Source organism: Phyllobates terribilis, unplaced genomic scaffold (genome assembly GCF_046119375.1).
Source record: "Phyllobates terribilis strain yellow unplaced genomic scaffold, ASM4611937v1 Scaffold_1__5_contigs__length_1240528914, whole genome shotgun sequence".
In the NCBI taxonomy this organism is placed as follows: domain Eukaryota; kingdom Metazoa; phylum Chordata; class Amphibia; order Anura; family Dendrobatidae; genus Phyllobates; species Phyllobates terribilis.
In genome coordinates this window covers 305,760,595-305,783,483 of record NW_027362761.1, presented here as the reverse complement: position 1 = coordinate 305,783,483, position 22,889 = coordinate 305,760,595, and the positions used below count along the sequence as shown (strand labels likewise).

At 43.8% G+C, this 22,889-nt stretch overlaps 1 protein-coding gene and 1 long non-coding RNA gene across 3 annotated transcripts in view; one reads left to right on the top strand and one right to left on the bottom strand.

Moving 5' to 3' along the window:
- Positions 1 to 9,968, bottom strand: part of LOC141258607 (uncharacterized) — a 75,936-nt gene extending 65,968 nt beyond the window's left edge. Inside the window, exons 1-2 of the long non-coding RNA XR_012318327.1 lie at positions 9,869 to 9,968; positions 9,652 to 9,734 (exon numbers count right to left, since the gene is read on the bottom strand). This is a non-coding gene — a long non-coding RNA (uncharacterized lncRNA). The remainder of the gene's footprint in view (positions 1 to 9,651; positions 9,735 to 9,868) is intronic.
- SPPL3 (signal peptide peptidase like 3) overlaps positions 1 to 22,889 on the top strand; it is a 105,091-nt gene that overhangs the window by 6,735 nt on the left and 75,467 nt on the right. The window contains exon 1 of one of the 2 annotated variants that reach the window (XM_073673564.1): positions 8,894 to 9,191. The exons of the other annotated variant lie outside the window; for it this stretch is intronic. Within the exon in view, the coding sequence (XP_073529665.1) occupies positions 9,169 to 9,191 (23 nt within the window). The 5' untranslated portion in view covers positions 8,894 to 9,168. Of the gene's footprint in view, positions 1 to 8,893; positions 9,192 to 22,889 lie in introns of those variants that run through there. 2 annotated transcript variants of the gene reach the window in all.

Genomic DNA, 22,889 nt, shown 5'->3' with positions numbered 1-22,889 from the left:
CTATATTGATCACTAATTTTTTTGGTTTTTGTTTAGCATGTCAGAAATGTTTATTTCTAAATTTTGTGCACTGATATTGGTTTACCTGGTGAAAATAAACAAGTGAGATGGGATTATATTTGGTTTTTATTAAGTTGCCTAATAATTCTGCACAGTAATAGTTACCTGCACAAACAGATATCCTCCTAAGATAGCCAAATCTAAAAAAAAACCCACTCCAACTTCCAAAAATATTAAGCTTGGATATTTATGAGTCTTTTGGGTTGATTGAGAACATAGTTGTTGATCAATAATAAAAATAATCCTCTAAAATACAACTTGCTCTCCCCAGTGCATAAAACCTACTCTAGGATTGACCTGATCCTAACAAACTCATGTACGTTACCAACAATGTTATACTCTAGACATAGCCCTTCCTCCTGGTCAGATCATGATGCGGTTTTAACGGTTTTCAAACTTAATACTCCAACAACACGGCTTTTCTCTTGGAGACTAAATGAGGCTATCCTTACAGACCCAATAATAGCAGCTCAAATTAAGGAAGACCTGGATATTTATTTTTCCACAAATTGTACGGAAGACATTAGCCCTGGAACCATTTGGCTGGCTCACAAAAAATACATAACAGGAACACTAATTAAATTGGCGGCACATAGAAAAAAAGAAAGATCCCAAATACAAAGGAATCTAGAAAGCCAACTAGCTAGATATGAAATAGCGAACCAATCGCAAACATCGAAATATCTAATAAAACGCATCCTAGACACGAAACTACAATTAAATGCCCTTTTAACTACAAAAACGGAGAAGGCTATGAAATGGACATAAACATACTTCTATAAACAAGCGAACAAACCCAGTAAGCTATTAGCTAGACAACTCCGTAAAAAAGAACTACTAAACACAGTATTCTCCATAAAAGATACCTCAGGTAGAGTAACATCACACCCTGACAAAATTTATGCCACATTTCATTCTTTCTATCAACAACTATATTCAAGGCCCCAACCCTTGCCTCAAAACCAGATAGAGTCCTTCCTACAAACAATACACCTCCCCAAAATTGACAATAATACAAGTAAAGTTTTGCAATCTGAGATAACGGAAGAGGAAATCACTATGGTGATATAACAGCTTAAGAAAGGGAAGGCTCCAGGACCCGGTGGGCTGACAGCCATGTACTTACTTTTAGGTGAACAAATGCCGACAGAATTTTATACTGCTCAAGTTACGGTAATACCCAAACCCAAACGAGACCCCCTCATGATCAAAAATTATAGACCAATATCCCTACTTAACATTGACCTTAAGATTTATACATCTATCATCACCAGACGATTAAACAAACTTTTGCCATCTCTAATCCATAGAGATCAGGTAGGTTTTATCCCCACTAGGCAAGCGCCAGACAATATTAGGCGTAACCTAAATATTATACATGCCGCCACAACGAAAAAGACACCACTAATGATGCTCGCTTTAGATATTGAAAAAGCATTTGATTCGATATCCTGGCCCTATCTCTTCAACATTTTGAGTAAGTATGGATTCCCCCGTTTGTTCATCGACTCCATTGCATTGCTTTATGATAAACCCTCCGCTTATTTTAAACTCCCAACAACCAAACCGACCCCTATAAATATATGCAGAGGTACACGCCAAGGCTGTCCACTTTCTCCTGCGCTATTTGCACTGGCGATGGTACCCCTGGCTGAAGCAATCCGAGGCCACCCTGACATAAGTGGTTTTAAGCTCTCCTACGATGAATACAAGGTGAGTCTATTTGCAGATGACCTTCTCCTATCCATTACTCAGCCTTTAATATCCCTGCCGAATTTATTTTCCCTCCTCAAATCGTTTGAAAAAATCTCAGGACTCAAAATCAATATAGAGAAATCCGAGGCACTATTCATCAATATGACCCAAACACAGCAAGAACAAATTACATCAAACTTTGGCTTTACTAAAAAAGAACACTACATTACATACTTGGGAATTAACCTCAAGAAAGAAAAGGGTACACTTTATAAATGGAACTACGCCACTCTTATACAAAGTTTTAAAGCTGACCTAAATAGATGGTCCACCCCGTCACTTTCTTGGTTAGGTAGAGTACATGCAATCAAAATGGTCACACTCCCGAAATTTCTTTACCTCTTTAGAACCATCCCTATAAATATACCTCATAGGACCTTTTCCATGATACATTCGCTGATAGATAAATTCATATGGAACAACAAGCAGTCCAGAATCGCTCAGAAAACTATGTTTTTACACAGGAGCCTGGGAGGAGTGTCGCTGCCAAACTTTTCCTTATACTACAAAGCAGCTCAAGTGGCACAGCTGTCAGATGTGTCTGCTCAATCTAATGTGCCCAGATGGGTAGGAATTGAGTCTTCACTATTGGAGCCATACTCACTCCCAGGGCTCCTGTGGTCAGTGGGCAAATTACCTAAAAATGTGACTATATTTTCCCCATTTTCATTCCACTCTCTGAGCATCTGGAGGAAAGTAAGATTTACGTTCCATCTACAATCTCAACCCTCCCCGTTGCTGAGGATACTTAATAATCCGATGTTCCCCCCTGGATTAGAACCACAAGCGTTCCAATGGTGGAAGCTAAAGAGGCTTATAAGTTTGAAGGAGTTTTGCCCGTCCTATAAACTGATCACTAGACAGGAATTCATAGACACACACCCCTCCATATAGAGAAGCAATGCACACCAACCAGGTACTACATTTTGTAGGAAGACAAGTCCCAAAGAAAATTCTCACATCCAACGAGTTTTCAGCAAAAATGTATCTACGACCCGTTCGGTAGGGGAATCATCTCACACTTATATTCTATATTTAACACCCCAACACATAATGGAAAACAAAAATTCATGCTAAACTGGGAAACAGACCTCAATGTAACAATGACCCCCCCAAAGATGGCAATGCTGTTGTGACACAATTTCAAAGGGTAGCAATCAAACTTCATTGACAGAAACCTCAATAAAACTACTACACAGAACATACTATGTCCCAACTAGACTGCACAGAATCTACCCGGGGGTCTCGGAAAAATGCTTCAGAGGATGTGATGTCCAGGGAGACATGAAACATATCTGGTGGACATGTTCCAAGGTGCAAGCCTTGTGGAAAGATATTGGAGATTTGATCACGAGACTGCTTGGGACATCTGTCCAGATATCTTCGACAGTTTTGCTACTAGGAGATAAACCTTCTGGAATCTCTAACACTTCTTTTAAACTTCTTAATTATATCACCATGGTGACGAGGATCCATATAGCATCCAAATGGAAAATAACAACATTATCCCTTATGGAAGTAAAAAACAGAATTAATACAATAATGTTACACGAAAGACTAGAAGCCACAAGAACTGACAGCCTGATAACATACTTTGACACCTGGACCCCCTGGATAGATTTTAACACGGACACACAGCTAGCTGCAGCCCTGCGTATTTCCCCTTGATATGGAGTTTGTATATAAAGATGGGCATGATTGGATCATATTAGCTTGGTAGGCTTAATTAAAGGACATCATATTATGTGTCATTAGGGTTACTTTGAGTTTGCCTATCCATCTGTAACAAATTAAAGGTGGACAATGAGATTTGGGAAATGTGATTGACATGGTAGCCTCTGGATATCCATTCCCTCCCCTTCCCATGTTGAGTCTGGAGTCTTATTTGTATTTGTTTGATGTGTTACTGCAAAAATGTAAAAAGCGAAGGGACAAATGGACATGAATAGTATTATACTCCCCCTGCGTGGGGTAATTGTCACCAAATTTATTGTTCCTTTTCAAATAAAACAATATGAAACTAAAATACAACTTGCCTAATAATTCTGCACACAGTGTATGTATATATATATATATATATATATATATATATATATATATATATATATATATATATATATATATATACACAGTGCCTACAAGTAGTATTCAACCCCCTGCAGATTTAGCTGGTTGACACATGCGGAATTAACTTGGCATTGTGACATTTGTACTGTAGATCAGCCTGGAAGTGGGAAATGCACTGCAGCAATTTTTTTTTTTTTTTTTTTTTTTAAAAACGTAAAAAGTTAATTCAGAGTGTCATTTATTATTCAACCCCTCAAACCACAAGAATTCTGTTTGGCCCCCCTAAAGTATTAAGAAGTAGTTCAGGCACCAAGAATAATGAGCTTCACATGTGTGGATTAAAGATCTCTTTTGCCAGCCTTTTCTGACTATTTAAGACCCTCCCCAAACTTGTGAACAGCACTCAGACATGGTCAACATGGGAAAGACAAAGGAGCATTCCAAGGCCATCAGAGACAAGATCGTGGAGGGTCACATCTGGCAAGGGGTACAAAACCCTTTCCAAGGAGTTGGGCCTACCTGTCTCCACTGTTGGGAGCATCATCCAAAAGTGGAAGGCTTATGGAACTACTGTTAGCCTTCCACGGCCAGGACAGCCTTTGAAAGTGTCCTCCCGTGCCAAGGCCAGGCTTGTCCGAAGAGTCAAGGCTAACCCAAGGACAACAAGGAAGGAGCTCCGGGAAGATCTCATGGCAGTGGGGACATTGGTTTCAGTCAATACCATAAGTAACGTACTCCACCGCAATGGTCTCCGTTCCAGACGAGCCCGTAAGGTACCTTTACTTTCAAAGCGTCATGTCAAGGCTCGTCTACAGTTTGCTCATGATCACTTGGAGGACTCTGAGACAGACTGGTTCAAGGTTCTATGGTCTGATGAGACCAAGATCGAGCTCTTTGGTGCCAACCACACACGTGACATTTGGAGACTGGATGGCACTGCATACGACCCCAAGAATACCATCCCTACAGTCAAGCATGGTGGTGGCAGCATCATGCTGTGGGGCTGTTTCTCAGCCAAGGGGCCTGGCCATCTGGTCCGCATCCATGGGAAGATGGATAGCACGGCCTACCTGGAGATTTTGGCCAAGAACCTCCGCTCCTCCATCAAGGATCTTAAGATGGGTCATAATTTCATCTTCCAACAAGACAACGACCCAAAGCACACAGCCAAGAAAACCAAGGCCTGGTTCAATAGGGAAAAAGTCAAGGTGTTGGAGTTCGCCTAGTCAGTCTCCTGACCTTAACCCAATTGAAAACTTGTGGAAGGAGCTCAAGAATAAAGTCCACATGAGACACCCAAAGAACCTAGATAACTTGGAGAAGATCTGCATGGAGGAGTGGGCCAAGATAACTCCACAGACCTGTGCCGGCCTGATCAGGTCTTATAAAAGACGATTATTAGCTGTAATTGCAAACAAGGGTTATTCCACAAAATATTAAACATAGGGGTTGTATAATAATTGACCCACACTTTTATGTTTAAAATTTAATAAAATTCAACTGAGCAACATAACTTTTTGGTTTGTAAGATTTATGCTTCTGTTCATAAAACCTACTCTCGTTTGCAGTTTGAAGGCTCTAACTTCTAAATCTGCAGGGGGTTGAATACTACTTGTAGGAGAGAGAGAGAGAGAGAGAGAGAAAAAGAGAGAAAGAAAGAGAGAGAGAGAGAGAGAGAGAGAGAGAGAGAGAGAGAGAATGGTGCCAATACTGAATGGATCAATATATAGGGACCATACTGAATGGAGCAATATATGGGGCCCATTCTGTATGGAGCAATATATATATGGGGCCCATTCTGTATGGAGCAATATATAAGGGCCCATACTGTATGGAACAATATATGGGACCCATTATACTGTATGGAGCATTATATGGTGCCAATACTGAATGGAGCAATATATGGGGCCCATACTGAATGGAGCAATATATGGGGTCCATACTGAATGGAGCAATATATGGGGCCCATACTGAATGGAGCAATATATGGGGCCCATTATTCTGTATGGAGCATTATATGAGGTCCATTATATTATATGGAGCATAATATGGGGCTCATTATAGTGTATGGAGCATAATATGGGGCTCATTATAGTGTATGGAGCAATATATCGGGTCCATTATTCTGTATGGAGCATTATATCGGGTCCATTATTCTGTATGGTGCATTATATGGGGCTCATTAAAGTGTAGGGAGCAATATATCGGGTCCATTATTCTTTATGGAGCATTATATGGGGTTCATTATTCGGTATGGAACATTATATGAGGTCCATTATATTGTATGGAGCATTATATAGGGCTCATTATAGTGTATGGAGTAATATATCGGGTTCATTATTCTGTATGAAGCATTATATGGGGGCCAGTATTCGGTATGGAGCGTTATATGGGGGCCAGTATTCTGTATGCAGCATTATATGGGGCTCATAATACTGTATGGAGGACTATACTGTCCGGTCTGCACTGTGCGCTGTGAGGATTCGCCGGTTTCTGAGCTTTTCTAGAATTTACAATAGCTATCACTCAAGTAATGTAAGAAGTGAAATCTTTACATTGTACTATACCTATATTTCTCTGCGGTATCTGTGGGTTATGAATCGTGGTATGTGTTAAAGGGGCCCACTGAGACTCTTTCGCCCAGGACCCACAAAAACCTGGAGCCGGCCCTGATGCCAGCACTGATTTAGTGCCTGGCTCACGTGTCGCAACAACCACACGGGAGCCCCGGGACCACGAGTGCTGACACTGCGGGAACGGCGCCGGCACGGGAGGGGAGTATAGGCTTTTTTATTTTATCGGGGCCAAACGTAGCAGGATATGAGGAATTGTCAAAGTAGTGGACTTCTTTAAGCAGTGCTCCGCTCCTGTCAGTAGAAGGTGGGGCGATGCACTCCTGAAGACTGGCAGTCCGGACCAGCGGTCACTACGCTCTTGTGAACTGGGTGCTCCCCTAGAAGTAGCTCTTAGATTGGTCAGATCTAATTATCCGGCCACCTGCAGAGTGGCACAAGCCGCTGTGAAGCACCGTGCCTGCTAAGGGTGCACACTCTATACCTAGGTGACCGCCACAGGCGGACTGCAGAGTGGTCGGTCACCTAGGCAACGCGCTGTACAGTGTAGAAATAAGATTCACTGTTATTGAGAAAAGATGATTTTTAATAAAGGGAATTTGCACAGATGATTGTGTCTACAGTCATGGCCAAAAGTATTGAGAATGAGACAAATAGTAATTTTTCCAAAGTTTACTGCTTCATTTTTTGTAATGGCAATTTGCATATACTCCTGAATGTCAAAGAGTGATCAGCTTAACAGCAATTACTGTACTTGCAAAGTCAATATTTGCCCAGAAAATGAACTTTAACCCCCAAAACACATTTCAACATCATTGCAGTCCTGCCTTAAAAGGAGCAGCTAACATCGTTTTAGTGATTGATCCATTAACACAGGTGTGGGTGTTGATGAGGACAGGGCTGGCGATCAATCAGTCATGATTAAGTAAGAATGACATCACTGGACACTTTAAAAGGAGGCTGGTTCTTGGTATCATTGTTTCTCTTCAGTTAACCATGGTTATCTCTAAAGAAACACGTGCAGCCATCATTGCACTGCACAAAAATGGCCTAACAGGGAAGAGTATCGCAGCTACAAAGATTGCACCTCAGTCAACAATCTAGCGCATCATCAAGAACTTCAAGGAGAGAGCTTCCATTGTTGTCAAAAAGGCTCCAGGGCGCCCAAGAAAGACCAGCAAGCGCCAGGACCATATCTTAAAACTGTTTCAGCTGCGGGATCGGACTACCAGCAGTGCCGAGCTTGCTCAGGAATGGCAGCAGGCTGGTGTGAGTGCTTCTGCACGCACTGTGAGGCGGAGACTCATTGAGCAAGGGCTGGTTTCAAGGAGGGCAGCAAAGAAGCCACTTCTCTCCAGAAAAAACATCAGGGACCGCTGATATTCTGCAAAAGGTACAGGGAGTGGACTGCTGAGGACTGGGGCAAAGTCATTTTCTCTGATGAATCCCTTTTCAATTGTTTGGGACATCTGGAAATCAGCTTATTCGGAGAAGAAAAGGTGAGCGCTACCACCAGTCTTGTCTCATGCCAACTGTAAAGCATCCTGAAACCATTCATGTGTGGGGTTGCTTCTCAGCCAAGGGAATCGGCTCACTCACAGTCTTGCCTAAAAACACAGCCATGAATAAAGAATGGTACCAGAATGTCCTCCAAGAGCAACTTCTCCCAACCGTCCAAGAGCAGTTTGGCGCCCAACAATGCCTTTTCCAGCATGATGGAGCACCTTGCCATAAAGCAAAGGTGATAACTAAATGGCTCATGGAACAAAACAGAGATTTTGGGTCCATGGCCTGGAAACTCCCCAGATCTTAATCCCATTGAGAACTTGTGGTCAATCATCAAGAGACGGGTGGACAAACAAAAACCAACAAATTCTGGCAAAATGCAAGCATTGATTATGCAAGAATGGACTGCTATCAGTCAGGATTTGGTCCAAAAGTTGATTGAGAGCATGCCAGGGAGAATTACAGAGGTCTTGAAGAAGAAGGGGCAACACTGCAAATATTGACTTGCTGCATTAACTCATTCTGTCAATATAACCTATTGGTACTCATAATATGATTGCAATTATATTTCTGTATGTGATATAAACATCAGTCAAACACTAATAAAAACCAGAGGCCAGCAGATCATGTGAAAATATAATTTTGGTGTCATTCTCAAAACTTTTGGCCATGACTGTACAGGCACTCTGCAGTTGTAAGTTGTACCTATTGGAGAAACTGAGATAACCGAAAGGTAAAGCGGAATCTGCATATAAAGCAGACAAGAGCCGGAGAGCTGCTCCCACTGTCCTCCCTCCCCGCCTGTGCACATCGTCCTGGCACCGCACAGCCACACACCGGAGCGCCTCCTCTCCGGGACCGTGTGTACACAGGGACCACAGTCACAGCCTCTAGACTAGCGGGATAGTAAATAACTACGCCCACAAGAAAAACACGTGACGTACCCGGCTCACCGCGCTTGCGCGTACCCTGTAGAGTGGATTGTGGACGCGCTTTGTGCTCGTAACTCCCGAGCGCGCAGCCGCGGCCTCTCTGCCAGTGTTAGTCCGGTGCCCGCTGCCTGTATCTTCTCGTCTGCCATGGGCCTACCTCCCTGGGATAACCGTCCTCTTGACAACTGAGCTCGGGCCGACATGTGTGCACAGCCTCAGAGCCGTCGCTGACAAACACTGGGCCGGAGCCCCGACCCCCCTGAGGAGACGCCGCCATGGCCGAGCAGACCTATTCGTGGTGAGAGGGGCCGGTGTGGTGGGGATGTGACTGATGCTGGGCCGTACTGACCGGGCGCCACGGTCTCGGCTTTGTCTGGGTCCGGAGGGCCGTGCACCGGGCGGACCATTGTGGGAGTGCACAGAGGTCGTTGTGGGCCCGGTAATCGGTGGTGAGTGCGGGCGGATGCGGCGGGCAGGATGGCGGCCGCTGATTGTGCTGTGGATTCTACCTGCTGCCTTTGTGTGTGCGGTTTCTGTGTGTACAATGGAGGCTCTATGTAAACAATGGCCTTGTGCCCGTCCTGTGCCATCCCCAGTCCACCAAGGAGATGTGCCGGGCCAAACGTCCCAATGACTGCCCGGCTACGTGTTTCTTCAGGGGTCACATATAATGGGGGGCATGTTCTGTAGTGATCTGCCCTATAGCAGCTGGCAGCCCCACGTCCCCTCATCCCGGGAGCTGGGGCTTCAGGACTCACCATTTTTGGATTCTGCCTCGGACTTGAGGGCTAGCTTGTCACCTTCTGTCCGTACAGACGGCATTGTCATTTAGGAAGAGGAACTGGAACAAAAAAGTTGTCAGTATCATGTGCTTTCTTTGTTTGTTTTCCTTTCTAAAGATAAAATAACATGTTGGAGAAGAATATTTAAAAATTGACCAATTTATAATATTGAGGTCTGATGTGGGCCGGTTACCTGGCTAATGATGCTCCGTAAAAAAAGTCCCGAAACTCAGCAGGACTTCTGCTTTCTAAAGTGAAACTCCATCCAATGCAGTGATGTGCCTGCAAATTGTGAAACCTGCTGCATGCCTGGAGGGTATTCATGCACAATGCATGGCCCGCCCAGAAGGGCTGCATGGTCTCAGGACAGGAAGGGCAGCCACGATCCATAACATATCATTGCGGATAGCCTCATTTGATTTGGATTCAGAGCCCACCCTACAGAGGCTTGTATGCTTTTGGGGAAAAGGTCAGTGTTATGTCTTAAGTTGCTGTAGTTCCCCAAAAGTTTGTAAATCTGCTGCAGTACCCCATAGCACGGTCAGGCAGCTGTGCTGTATACCTAAATAGGTCTGCACCTTCCTCAAAGTATGGCTCTCTCTACATTGTAATCACACACTGCCACCATTATGCCAGAATTAGTAAATCTGCATCCATGTGTGTGAACTTACTTACAGTGCATCACTAATTCATGTAAATGTTATCAGCACTTCTAGGGCCCCCACCTTAAATGCACACCAACTTTTAACTTTTTAAGGCACTGCCAAAGTACAGTGCCCAGCTATCTTTCGCAGTCCCATATACAATGAATGGAGCGGTGGCACAGCTGTATGGTCACGGCTCCATTCAAACAGGGCATTTTAGAACCCCTTTTTCAGGATTGGTGATGGCCCCCAGTGATCAGCAACGTATCCCCTATCCACAGTTAAGATAGGAATAAACCTTTTGAAGCTGTTTAGGCAGACTATGCTCTTATGTAAGGACCGTGTAGTATGGGGACAGATTAACTCTCCTATTGACCAGGGTGCGATGAAAGAATAGGCTGGTCACATAGTTATGAGTCTGGTGTTTCCATGATGGGGGACATGGTGGTGATTTCCTTTGGCTGCAGTAGCCTGCTGTTTGCTGTGAGAAGCGTTGAGGTAGCACCCCCCCCCCCCCCTCCTGAATCCACTGGACTCGGCGGGACATTGTTCTCCCCCTTTTGGCTAATCTGTTCGCAGATAGATAGCCGTATAAATTGTATATAATAGAACAGGGCACTCCTGCTGGAAGGTGCACAAGTAGGGGCCCAGTCCTTACTCAAATGTATGAATAACTTGGCGCTCAAAGATGCAATTTCATAGAAAGAAGTATTTAATGGCAATCCACAGTGAAACATATGATGTTTCCGTCTTTACTAGACCTTCCTCGGATAAACAGATTGCTGGAGGAGTGGATGACACCAAAAGATGCAGGAAACTTGGGAGATAGTGCAAGATAATAGTGGAAACAAGAGTTTCCAGAGTTTTTTGGTGTCATTCACCCCTCAAGCAATCTGTTTATCTGAGAAAGGTCTAGTAAAGATTGAACCGTCATATGTTTCACTATGGATTGCTATTAAATGTTTGGCCCCAATAAGATAAAAAACAACAACTCGTCGCTGGCGCCGTTCCAGCAGTGTCTACACTCGCGGTCCCGGGGCTGTGATGCAGTGGAATAACGCCTGGTGCCCGGCGCCCAATCAGCGCTGGCATCACTGTCCCCTCATTTGTAGTTTTTGAACATGAATAAGTCAGAGATCAGCTGCCACTCTGGCTTCCTCTTCATGTTCAATTTCGTACGAAGGCTGTGACAGTGACGTCGACGCTGATTGCGCGCCTGGCACAACGTGTCATTCCACCTCATCACAGCCCCGGGACCGCGAGTGCTGACACCGCTTGAACGGCGCCAGCACGGGAGGGGAGTATATGTTTTTTTTTTTTTAATTTCATCGGGGCCAAACATTTAGTTCACGAAGGAGTTGTCCTAGTAGTGGACAACCCCTTTTAAATACTTCTTTATATGAAATTGCATCTTTGAGTGCCAGGTTCTTCATACAGCCATATAAATCACACCGAGTTTGGAACGCAGTGCACGGATTGGCCGGTGGCTTTCCTGACCTGAACTTGACAAGTTAATGTATTTCTATGCAGCCGGCACACTTAGGTCGGGAGAGGCGCTGGCCAGTCTGTGCATCGCGTTCCAAGCGCAATCTGATTTATACGGCTGTCTGACTGCGCCCTAGTGACTAGTTAATTTGCTAAACATTTCGGTGCCTCTTCTGAATAATGGCCGGAATCCACGTGCGTTTCACCGAAGTAATCCCATTTAGATGAATGGGAAAAGCTTTCAACCCCTTAGGGTACGTTCCCACGTTCAGGATTTGCTGCGGTTCTGACACTGCAGAATATCCGTGCCCATTATGCAAATTAGTGGACACGCATTTTACGTCATTTTTTACACATGTGGATATTCCTCATTTGATGCAAGTTTATGTGGAAAATCCGCATGCGTACCCCCAAGAGAAATTGACATGCTGCGGATCTGAAAGACGCGCAACATGTCAGTTTCCGCGGATGATCCGCAGGTGCATATAGACGCACAGTGTACGTGGGATTTCTAGAAATCCCACCCACTATGCTGTAATATCTGGCTGCTGTTTTTTTGACGCTGCATAAATACGCAGCGTCAAAACTGCAGCAAATCCTGAACATGGGAACGTAGCCTCTAATTTCTGCAATAATTCTCTCACAATGAATTCACTCATAAGGCCAAGTTCCATTCCCACGTATGAAAATGCTGCATCTTTGATTGTCTTTTGCATTTATCCATTTTGCTTTTGGTTCAGATTTGGCGCCATGTTTTTTAGTACACAAACACTTTGGCCCCGATTCATTAAGACCAGTGTTTTTCAGGCAGGTCTTGATAAGGGGGCAGGGTGGAGGAGACTCTTAGTGAATTAGGCGAGGCCTGAAGTGGTATGCGCCTCCGTGTGCACTTCCCCACATTCTTACTCCAATCTAGGATTGGAGTAGGATTTGTGGCATAACAAACGCTGCTGCTTGTTATAAATTTGAGCAGGGTCGATGCACTGCTGGGCAAAACTGTCGTGAATCATCATCAAAATTTTTGCACAACTTCGCATTGCAAAAAATGTTTGCGACTTTTCAAAGCTTTGTAAGAATTCTGACATAAAAGCTCCGATGAATCGGGGAGATAGATTCTACACATAAAACCACAATTTCATTTTTTTTTGAGGCCCCACCTCTCCCCACTCATAGAAGCCGACAGAAAACAAAAATTACTAAAAACACACGGTTCAACAGCGTCATTACGCACAGAGTGGGTATGCATTTTTCCCTCACATGGACATCCTAATTCAGACTTCAGGTTTTCGGATTAAGACAAAGGTCTCTCTACTGTATTAAAGGATATGCACCTAATTGCAGCCAAAGACGCCAACAAATGGCTCTTGTGGATGCAGCCTGTCCATGTATCACATGATCAAATGAATATAGCTGGCATTGAAAGCTACATAAGGTCTGCTTCACACATCCATGCACACACAGACCATACTCGTAGGCATCTACAGACCACAAAATATGGATGTGTGAATCCACCTAAGTCTTTGGATAGGTGCAATGAAAAATGGTAAGCTTTACAAGCCTTATAGGTTGTTTATACTAGTCATTCTTAAAGGGGTTGTCCGCCTTAGGCTGCTAGTCTGCAGTCACACTGTGACTGCAGACTTGTGAATCCTCACATCACATGCACTGCGTGCTGTGAGGATTCTCTGGTGCCGACTCTGGGAGCGGGTGGTCATGTAACCGCAACCAATCAGCAATTTTGGTGACAAATTTAAACAACGCTCTGCTGATTGGTCACGGCCGGTGGTTGCAACCAATCAGCGATATTGGCGCCAAATTTAAACACCGCTTCGCTGATTGGTCGCGGTTACCGGTCACGAATAACCAGCATTATTGGCGACAAATTTAAACACCGCTCTGCTGATTAGTCGCGGCCGTGACCAATCACCATTATTGGCGCCAAATTTAAACCCCGCTCTGCTGATTAGTCGCGACCGCCGGCCGTGACCAATCTGCGATATAGGCGCCAAATTTTAACACCGCTTTGCTAATTGGTCGCGGTTGCCGGCCTCGACCAATCAGCGATTTTGGCGCCAAATTTAAATACCGCTCTGCTGATTGCGCCCGGTTGGCCGCATACCTATTCTAGAATACCCGATGCGTTAGAAAGAAACTACTATTTATCATTAAAACACATTGGTATATTTTTAAAAGTACTGGACAACCCTTTTAAGAGATTTTCCATTTAAAGAGCATCTGTTAGTAGGATCAACCCTCCTAAGCCGTCTATATGGGCCTGCAGGTCATAGGAAGCTGAATAAAATGATACCTTGTTGTCTGCGATCTGATGTCTTATTCCAGAGAAATCCACTTTTTTCTTATGTAAATTACCTCTTCCATGCTATGGGGAGGACGCTAGAAAGACGTAACCAAGATCCACTAGAATATATGTGGAGGACACCATTCTCTAACAAAAACAGCCAAAGATATAGCTATTAGTGCAACAAATCAGTAAATTTTGTTATACAAAATATTCCATATAATTAACAACAATTAGAGACATATTGTGGGTGACTGAGGTGAGGGGCCAAATTAAGGATAAGGTGGAATTACCCAGAGAAGAAAGAGACCATATTCACCAGCTGCAAAATGATCCACACTCTATATACCCAAGTGTATGTTCAAGCATACAGCTGTGTCCTGCTTGTTAGGAGGACACCAGAGCTATATACATGAAGCTCAAAAAAGGGGCTACAAAGGCGAGTAAGCATAGTCTTTGCAGAACATGTAAGTAACATCTAAACAGAGTTCAATATACACAAATCTAGTACTGCAAAGCATTACCTTGAGACATAATAGTCAGGAGTGTGGGAGATCTGCTGTGAAAAGAAAGCGTGCCTTGAGGCCTCACGCTTTCTTGTCTTGCAAACATATTTTTTGCTTCTCTCTCAGCTCTGCTGTATTGCAACAATATTGCAGCCCTGTCTGCCTGTGAGAAGGAAGCTGAAGAGAGGAGCCTGCAGATGTCAGGTATAATCACACACAGCTCTGCAGTGAGATCAGAAAAGCGGCCATTACACATCACACTGGTAATGCCCCTTCATGTAAAATAACTCTGCCTGCAGAGTCTATCTTCCGGGCAGCGTCCTCCCCATAGCCTGAAAGAGGGGATTTACATAAACTGATAAAAGATTTATCCACAACAAGATATCTGATCTGATATGAGACATACAGGGAGGACTTTGTTCAGCAGTCTATAACCTGCATGCCCATATTAATAGTTTACATAGGTCAAATGTGGTGACAGATTCCCTTTAAGTATAGATCTACACAGCCGATAGTGGGGCTTAAACATCATCTGTCTGGTGGCACCCAGACATTATGGTGGTCTTTCTCATGTTTCCCCAGTACAAAAGGTTTAAGGAGCCCTGGCTTAAAGTGCACCTGTCATTAGGATTATGCTTAGTAAACCACATACACTGTCAGGTGGACGCCATTACACTGAGTAAAATGATACCTTTGTTGATGAAATCCGTCCTGTTGTTCTTTTATAATCTTTATTTTCAGTTCAGCCATAATGAGATGCTCGTGCTCTGGTGCGGGCCTTTAGGAAGGGGCTGTAACTGGTGCTCTCATTATGTAGTCGTATCTCTGGACTCTTGACAGGTCACTGTGCTTTCAGTGACCTGCTTACTATTTTAAATACTGCCTTTTGTAATTTCTCTGCCAATGTTAAATTTACATGTCCCAAAATGGCCGACGCCTGCGCAGTATTATCTTTCGGTTGCCGAGAGATGCTACTGCGCATACGCCATTTTGCTTTTGGAAAAAGATTTTGGGTGCAGCAATATGGCGTTGCACATGCACAGTAGCATCTCTCGGCAATCGAGAAATGCTACTGCGTGGGCTGCGGGGGCCATATTGCTGCAGGCAAGGTTTTATTTTTCCTGTAGCAAAATGGTGCCCGCGTGTAAGCAGTATCATCGGCAAGCGATAGATAGACGCGGGAGTGCCATTTTGCTAGAGGAAAAAGAAATTTGTAGCAATATGGCCCGCTCTTGTGCAGTTGCATTTCTCGGTTGCTGAAAGATGCTACTGCGCATTCGTGGCACCATATTGCTGCACCCAAATTCTTTTTCCAAAAGCAAAATGGCGCTTGCGCAGTAGCATCTATCGGCAAAAGAAAGATTCTGCTGCGCATGTGTGGGCGCCGGCGGTCATTTTGGGGCATGTAAATTTCACATTGTTAGAGAATTTACAAAGGCAATATTTAAAATAGTAGGCAGGTCACTGAAAGCACAGTGACCTGTCAGAGGCCAGAGATAGGCATACATAATGAGAGCACCAGTTACAGCCGATCTCTAAAGTCCAGCCCCAGAGCACGAGCATATCATTATGTCAGAACTGAAAATAATGATTCTTAAAGAACCACTGGACGGATTTCATCAACAAAGGTATCATTTTACTCAGTGTATTGTCGCCCACCTGACAGTGTATGTAGTTTACTAAGCACAATCCTGCTGACAGGTGCGATTTAAAATTCATTGTTTTGTTTAGTTTTTTTTTTTATTATTCCTTTGTTAGGGATCACGTATGTAAGTGTGATGCATGTTGTTACATACTCACCGGTCGGCATCTTCACCTGTTTTCAGCCTAGCTCCGGCACGACACAATGCTCTTTTTAACCCACTGAATCACTGTGTGTTCCGGAAGTGGCTTTTCTCAATAGAAGTTCTGAGCTCCCATAATCGTGCATTGAGAAGATTTTAAAAAGTTACCACTGTGTGATTTGGCCGGTTACAACGGCAGTCACATAGTACCGAAGCGGGGGTGAAAATGACTACCAGTGAGAATGTAACTACCGTATATGCATTAGGCCACGGCCCTACTATCAGTACTTGCTCCGTATTCGGTCAGTAAGTTTTCTCAGGAGTGGGAGCCAAAACCAGGTGAGGAACAATCAAAGAAAAGGTATAATAGAAACAAGTCACCAATTTGGCATTTATCACCCCCCACCCCCCCACCTAAAAGTAAAAAAAATCATACAAATTCTGGAGTGATTCTTTAAAGGGAGCTTGTCAGCACAAAATGTATGTTCAAACCAAGCACAGGCGCTCGGTGCACCATTTGGTGTGGTTGAGTCTCCTTCCCTCCTTAGGCTCCTGTAAATTCAGAGTTGTCAGTCAAGTAAGAGGTGATGGGAAGGTGCACTGAACGGTTTGGCCATGTTAAGGTGCACTGAGCGCCTGTGCTTGGTTTGAATGCATATTCTATGCTGACAGGCACAATATACTGTTGCAAAACTGATGTTTTTTCCGCAACAGTGACTAATTTGTGTTGCGTTTTTTTACTTAATCTTCTATACTTATTCATGGCAAAAAAGCAATAAAGCCTAAAAATAAAAATGCTATCTGATATAAGCAGGTTTATAGATGAGGTGTGGACAAAATACTATAGTAATCTGGTTTTTATAATGTTGCCAGTAACTGCAACTCATTGCCATCCAAATGACACAATTACACAACTGGCACAGCGTCATGGCTTTCATCATGAACAGAAACAGAGGCTCAAATGTGAACAAATGTAAAAAAAAAAAAAAAAATGCAAGAAATTATGTGGCTTTAGAAGCATGTGAAAACATATGTTTGTTGTGACCACACAAAATACATGTAATCATTGATATATTTTCATCTCTTTGATTGATCATCATACTATCATAGTAGACTTCTGGGGCAAAGCGTCTCTTGGTTTAAGGTAATTGTCCCAACCCTTGTTTGTCACAGGGTGTGATATTTTCTGAAGAAGCCAAAGATGAATGAAGCTTGATTTTGCTTTGATGTGTCCATGTTGCTAAGGTATACATAGGCTAGACTGTTTCATGTCCTTATTAGTTGATCAAGTAAAAGTCAAGCACTTATTACTCGCCTCCTCAAAAAATGCTTTGTTTGTCAAGGTGGATCCTTTTCATAGGTGTGGTAATCTTTTAGCAGAAAGTATGAAAGCAAGTGATTGTCAGTCATAGTGTGTGCAGTATGCCAATATATTGTTACAATACCGCCATAAAGTGGTGGGTCCATTATGTGCCTATACAACTCCTAAGTTGTTTTTTTTTTATCACATTCTGCACTTTTGTCTATAGTGTACTTGCCTGCATTTCATCTTCCTGTTTTCTCTTCAAATTCCATCTTGATTTCCAAATTTCACCCTGGATTTTTTCCCCCTCTATGCTCTACTATTGATCCTATGATGGCTCACTACAGCACCACATGGCCAGCTATTTCCAGTAACCTCTGTCTGTAGATATAATGCAGATGCATAAAGATTATCTCTATTCTCTTAAATTAGTTAATATAAATATATAGTCTGGGAGGCTACTCCATTTTAATGTGGCAGGAGTAAAGCAGTCATCATCAGTAACTATTATCGACTTGGTGGAGAATTTCAGTGGTACAGTCCATGCAATTTTATTATACAGGCAGTTTTGGTGACCCCCTTCAGAGCACATAATGCAATGTAATTCCCTGGTAGACCATGGGATCAGATGACTTAACCTCCATGTATGCCATGAATTTTCAGATACGTAGCCGATAACTGTTGGCCGACTGATCATTTGGTCAACTGCTATCTTTCCAGCTCCCCCATACACACGAACGCTTGGCTGAACTGATCGCCTTTAATTTATCTTAGAGAGACGCTGCCAGACTCTCCTGGCAGCAAATTATCTGCCGAAGAACAAAAGGTTCGGCCATTGTAAAGCGAACAGGCTGCTTCCTTCTCTCCAACGTGTGAAGAGTCGGGAGGCGACTGTACAGTCATGGCCAAAAGGTTTGAGAATGACACCAAAATTATATTTTCACATGATCTGCTGGCCTCTGGTTTTTATTAGTGTTTGTCTGATGTTTATATCACATACAGAAATATAATTGCAATCATATTATGAGTACCAATAGGTTATATTGACAGTTAGAATGAGTTAATGCAGCAACTCAATATTTGCAGTGTTGCCCCTTCTTCTTCAAGACCTCTGTAATTCTCCCTGGCATGCTCTCAATCAACTTTTGGACCAAATCCTGACTGATAGCAGTCCATTCTTGCATAATCAATGCTTGCATTTTGCCAGAATTTGTTGGTTTTTGTTTGTCCACCTGTCTATTGATGATTGACCACAAGTTCTCAATGGGATTAAGATCTGGGGAGTTTCCAGGCCATGGACCCAAAATCTCTGTTTTGTTCCATGAGCCATTTAGTTATCACCTTTGCTTTATGGCAAGGTGCTCCATCATGCTGGAAAAGGCATTGTTGGGCGCCAAACTGCTCTTGGACGGTTGGGAGAAGTTGCTCTTGGAGGACATTCTGGTACCATTCTTTATTCATGGCTGTGTTTTTAGGCAAGACTGTGAGTGAGCCGATTCCCTTGGCTGAGAAGCAACCCCACACATGAATGGTTTCAGGATGCTTTACAGTTGTCATGAGACAAGACTGGTGGTAGCGCTCACCTCTTCTTCTCCGAATAAGCTGTTTTCCAGATGTCCCAAACAATCGAAAAGGGGATTCATCAGAGAAAATGACTTTGCCCCAGTCCTCAGCAGTCCACTCCCTGTACCTTTTGCAGAATATCAGTCGGTCCCTGATGTTTTTTCTGGAGAGAAGTGGCTTCTTTGCTGCCCTCCTTGAAACCAGCCCTTGCTCAAAGAGTCTCCGCCTCACAGTGCGTGCAGAAGCACTCACACCAGCCTGCTGCCATTCCTGAGCAAGCTCGGCACTGCTGCTAGTCCGATCCCGCAGCTGAAACAGTTTTAAGATACGGTCCTGGCGCTTGCTGGTCTTTCTTGGGCGCCCTCGAGCCTTTTTGACAACAATGGAAGCTCTCTCCTTGAAGTTCTTGATGATGCGATAGATTGTTGACGGAGGTGCAATCTTTGTAGCTGCGATACTCTTCCCTGTTAGGCCATTTTTGTGCAGTGCAATGATGGCTGCACGTATTTCTTTAGAGATAACCATGGTTAACTGAAGAGAAACAATGATACCAAGAACCAGCCTCCTTTTAAAGTGTCCAGTGATGTAATTCTTATTTAATCATGACTGATTGATCGCCAGCCCTGTCCTCATCAACACCCACACCTGTGTTAATGGATCAATCACTAAAACGATGTTAGCTGCTTCTTTGAAGGCAGGACTGCGATGATCTTGAAATGTGTTTTGGGGGTTAAAGTTCATTTTCTGGGCAAATATTGACTTTGCAAGTACAGTAATTGCTGTTAAGCTGATCACTCTTTGACATTCAGGAGTATATGCAAATTGCCATTACAAAAAATGAAGCAGTAAACTTTGGAAAAATTACTATTTGTCTCATTCTCAATACTTTTGGCCATGACTGTACATATGCTATCGGCAGATTTGACTTTAATCTAATGTGTATGGTGGCCTTAAGTTTGGAACGGAACGTGAAGTGATGTGAAAAGAGACACATTTGTGTATTTTTACTTTTAATGGAATCGGAATTTACATGGAATTTCCTGATCCATGTGTACATTGAACAAAAACTTGGTATTCTACATCTGGCAGCTATGTTTGGGCCTCATGCATCGATGAAAACTGGATGATGAGGGTTCTAAAAACACTTGGTGTTTAGTGCCATATTATGTACCATTGGCCTCTTTTCAGTCTGCTTTTCATGGCTTGTTAGGCTGTGCTGTACAGTTGCAACTAACTATTACATTTAATTCTGTGTTTATAAACCTGGACATCTATAGAGCACATACTTTTTGTATTGTGCCAAAGCCCCTCCAAGCCACATTATTCATACATGAGTTCCATTGTGTACAGATTAGTGTTCAGTTACAATATAACCTGTTCAACCTGTCACACGTGGCCTGATGCAGTCATTCAACAGGTTCATTGTCCAGCTTGACTGCTTTGACCAGGTTATTTCTTCCTCCATATTAAATGCTGATGAGGTCCCATATCAATATCTATGCTAAGTACAGTAAAATGCAAGGACTGCAATGTAATCTGGAGCTTACCAAAACCATTAAAGTATACCTGTCGTGGGTGTCCATAAGGTTGGTGTATCTGGCCATCATATGACTTACATCTCATATTTTTCAGCAGTTTTTGCTTACCCTATCTATTCAGTTTTCCATGCACTATGCTCCAAACTGGGTAAAGACTAGCGGTTATGTCTCCTATATACCCCAGAACACTTAGATAAGAGAAATGTCCTACCTCAATACACAGAAGCAGATTTCTGGAGAAGTAGTTTTTAACTGAATTAAATGAAACCTTATATTGGAAATCTGCTTTTCTATTGGAGAAGGCCGATGGACAGGTCTGGTCATATGCTCCCCCAACCTGCAGCCATTGTATGGACAGAAGTGTGGTCAGTGTGTGAGGAAAGCTGCACTTAAAAGAGTTAGGCTATGTGCCCATGATCTGTACTAGCAGCGTTTTGGACGCAGCTCACCTACACTGCGTCCAAACTGCTGCTTTGCACAGTGGATGGGATTTATAGAAATCCCATGCCCATTGTACTCCTATTTGACACCGCGTAAACTCACCGGCGGCACAGGTTTACGAGCCGCAGCATGTCAATTTCTGTTGTGGAGACGCTAATCTCCGAGTGAGAAATTTCCACAATAGGATGCAGTAACTTCGCATTTGTTCAATGAACACGTGTGGATTTACCAGCGTGATTGGACGCAGCGAAAATACGCTGCGTGCAAAGCACTGCTATAGCCTGATCGTGGGCACATAGCCAAAGTGGCCGACCTCTTTATCTACGAACACATCAGTGAGCTCGTTATGCCAGTGTAACGAAAGTTTGTAACTAATCTTTTTTTGTTTTCTGTACTTCTCTCAGCTGATTTATCTGAGTTGAGTATGCAGGTAAACAAAGAGCCTGTAAAAGGCAAAAGGTGCAAAGTTTGTAATGAAAATCAATTGCAAAAATGTTATGCATGGATGTGGTGGGTCCTTAAAAGTAAGAGGCAATGGGAAAAATACCGAACTCAAAGCATAGTGTTTAAAAATAAAATAAACCACAACTGCCCATAAGTTCCACAAATCAGTGTTGTGCGTGTGGACTTGCAGTCTACACTTAAGACTGTTCACATGCAGCATTTTTTCCAACATTTTTTTTTCTGTAGCCTAAATATACTCTACTGGCACGAGATTCTGCAGCTTTGGGTGTGGGAAATGTGGCTGTCACACACAGCCAGACTTCCCTCAGAGATGGTATACAGATTAGGAAGCACTGACAGTGCTTCTTCCTAGTGACCCAGTGATTTTGCGACCGCTCAGTGTAGTGAGAGAATAAAAACTGCTGGATCTTAGAAGACCCACTTAAGTCTGCTATGCAGTCTGTAACGGGTCTGGGAGGCGGAACCTATGAGCAACTATACAAGGGGGCGGTCCTTGTAAGGAAGCGGGTGGCTCCCAGGGAAGACGGGCAGGTAATCACTTCAAGTGACAGGGACAGTCTCTGGGTAGAAGGACAGGTAGTCACGGCAAGTGACAGGGACAGTCTCTGGGTAGAAGGGCAGGTAGTCACGGCAAGTGACAGGGACAGTCTCTGGGTAGAAGGACGGGTACTCACGGCACGTGACAGGGACAGTCTCTGGACAGGCAGGTGGTCACGGCAAGTGACGGCGGAGCCTCCAGGTAGGCTAGCAGGCAGGTAGCAGACGAGCGCTCCCAGGTGAGCGGGCAGGCTGGTCCATAGACAGACTGACAGGTGTCGGAAGGCAGACCGTCGGACCGCAGACTTGCAAGCAGGTAAACGGATATCTGGCAGATATCAAGCAGGAATCTGGCAGGTGACTGGCAGGTAACAGGCAGGAATCTGGCAGGTGACTGGCAGGTGACTGGCAGGTAACAGGCAGGAATCTGGCAGGTGACTGGCAGGTGACTGGCAGGTAACTGGAAACGGGACCTGAGGGCTGAAGCAGAGTGAAGGCTTTGCAACAACATTGCTCGGGCACCTCCATTTTGGAGGAGGTGCCTTATATATGGTGAAGTCCTCCGGCCATTGGCCTCCTTAGGAGGTGCGCGCGGCTCCTTTAAGAGAGGGGGAGCGCGCCCTAAGCACCGTGGCCGGGAAGCAGCGTG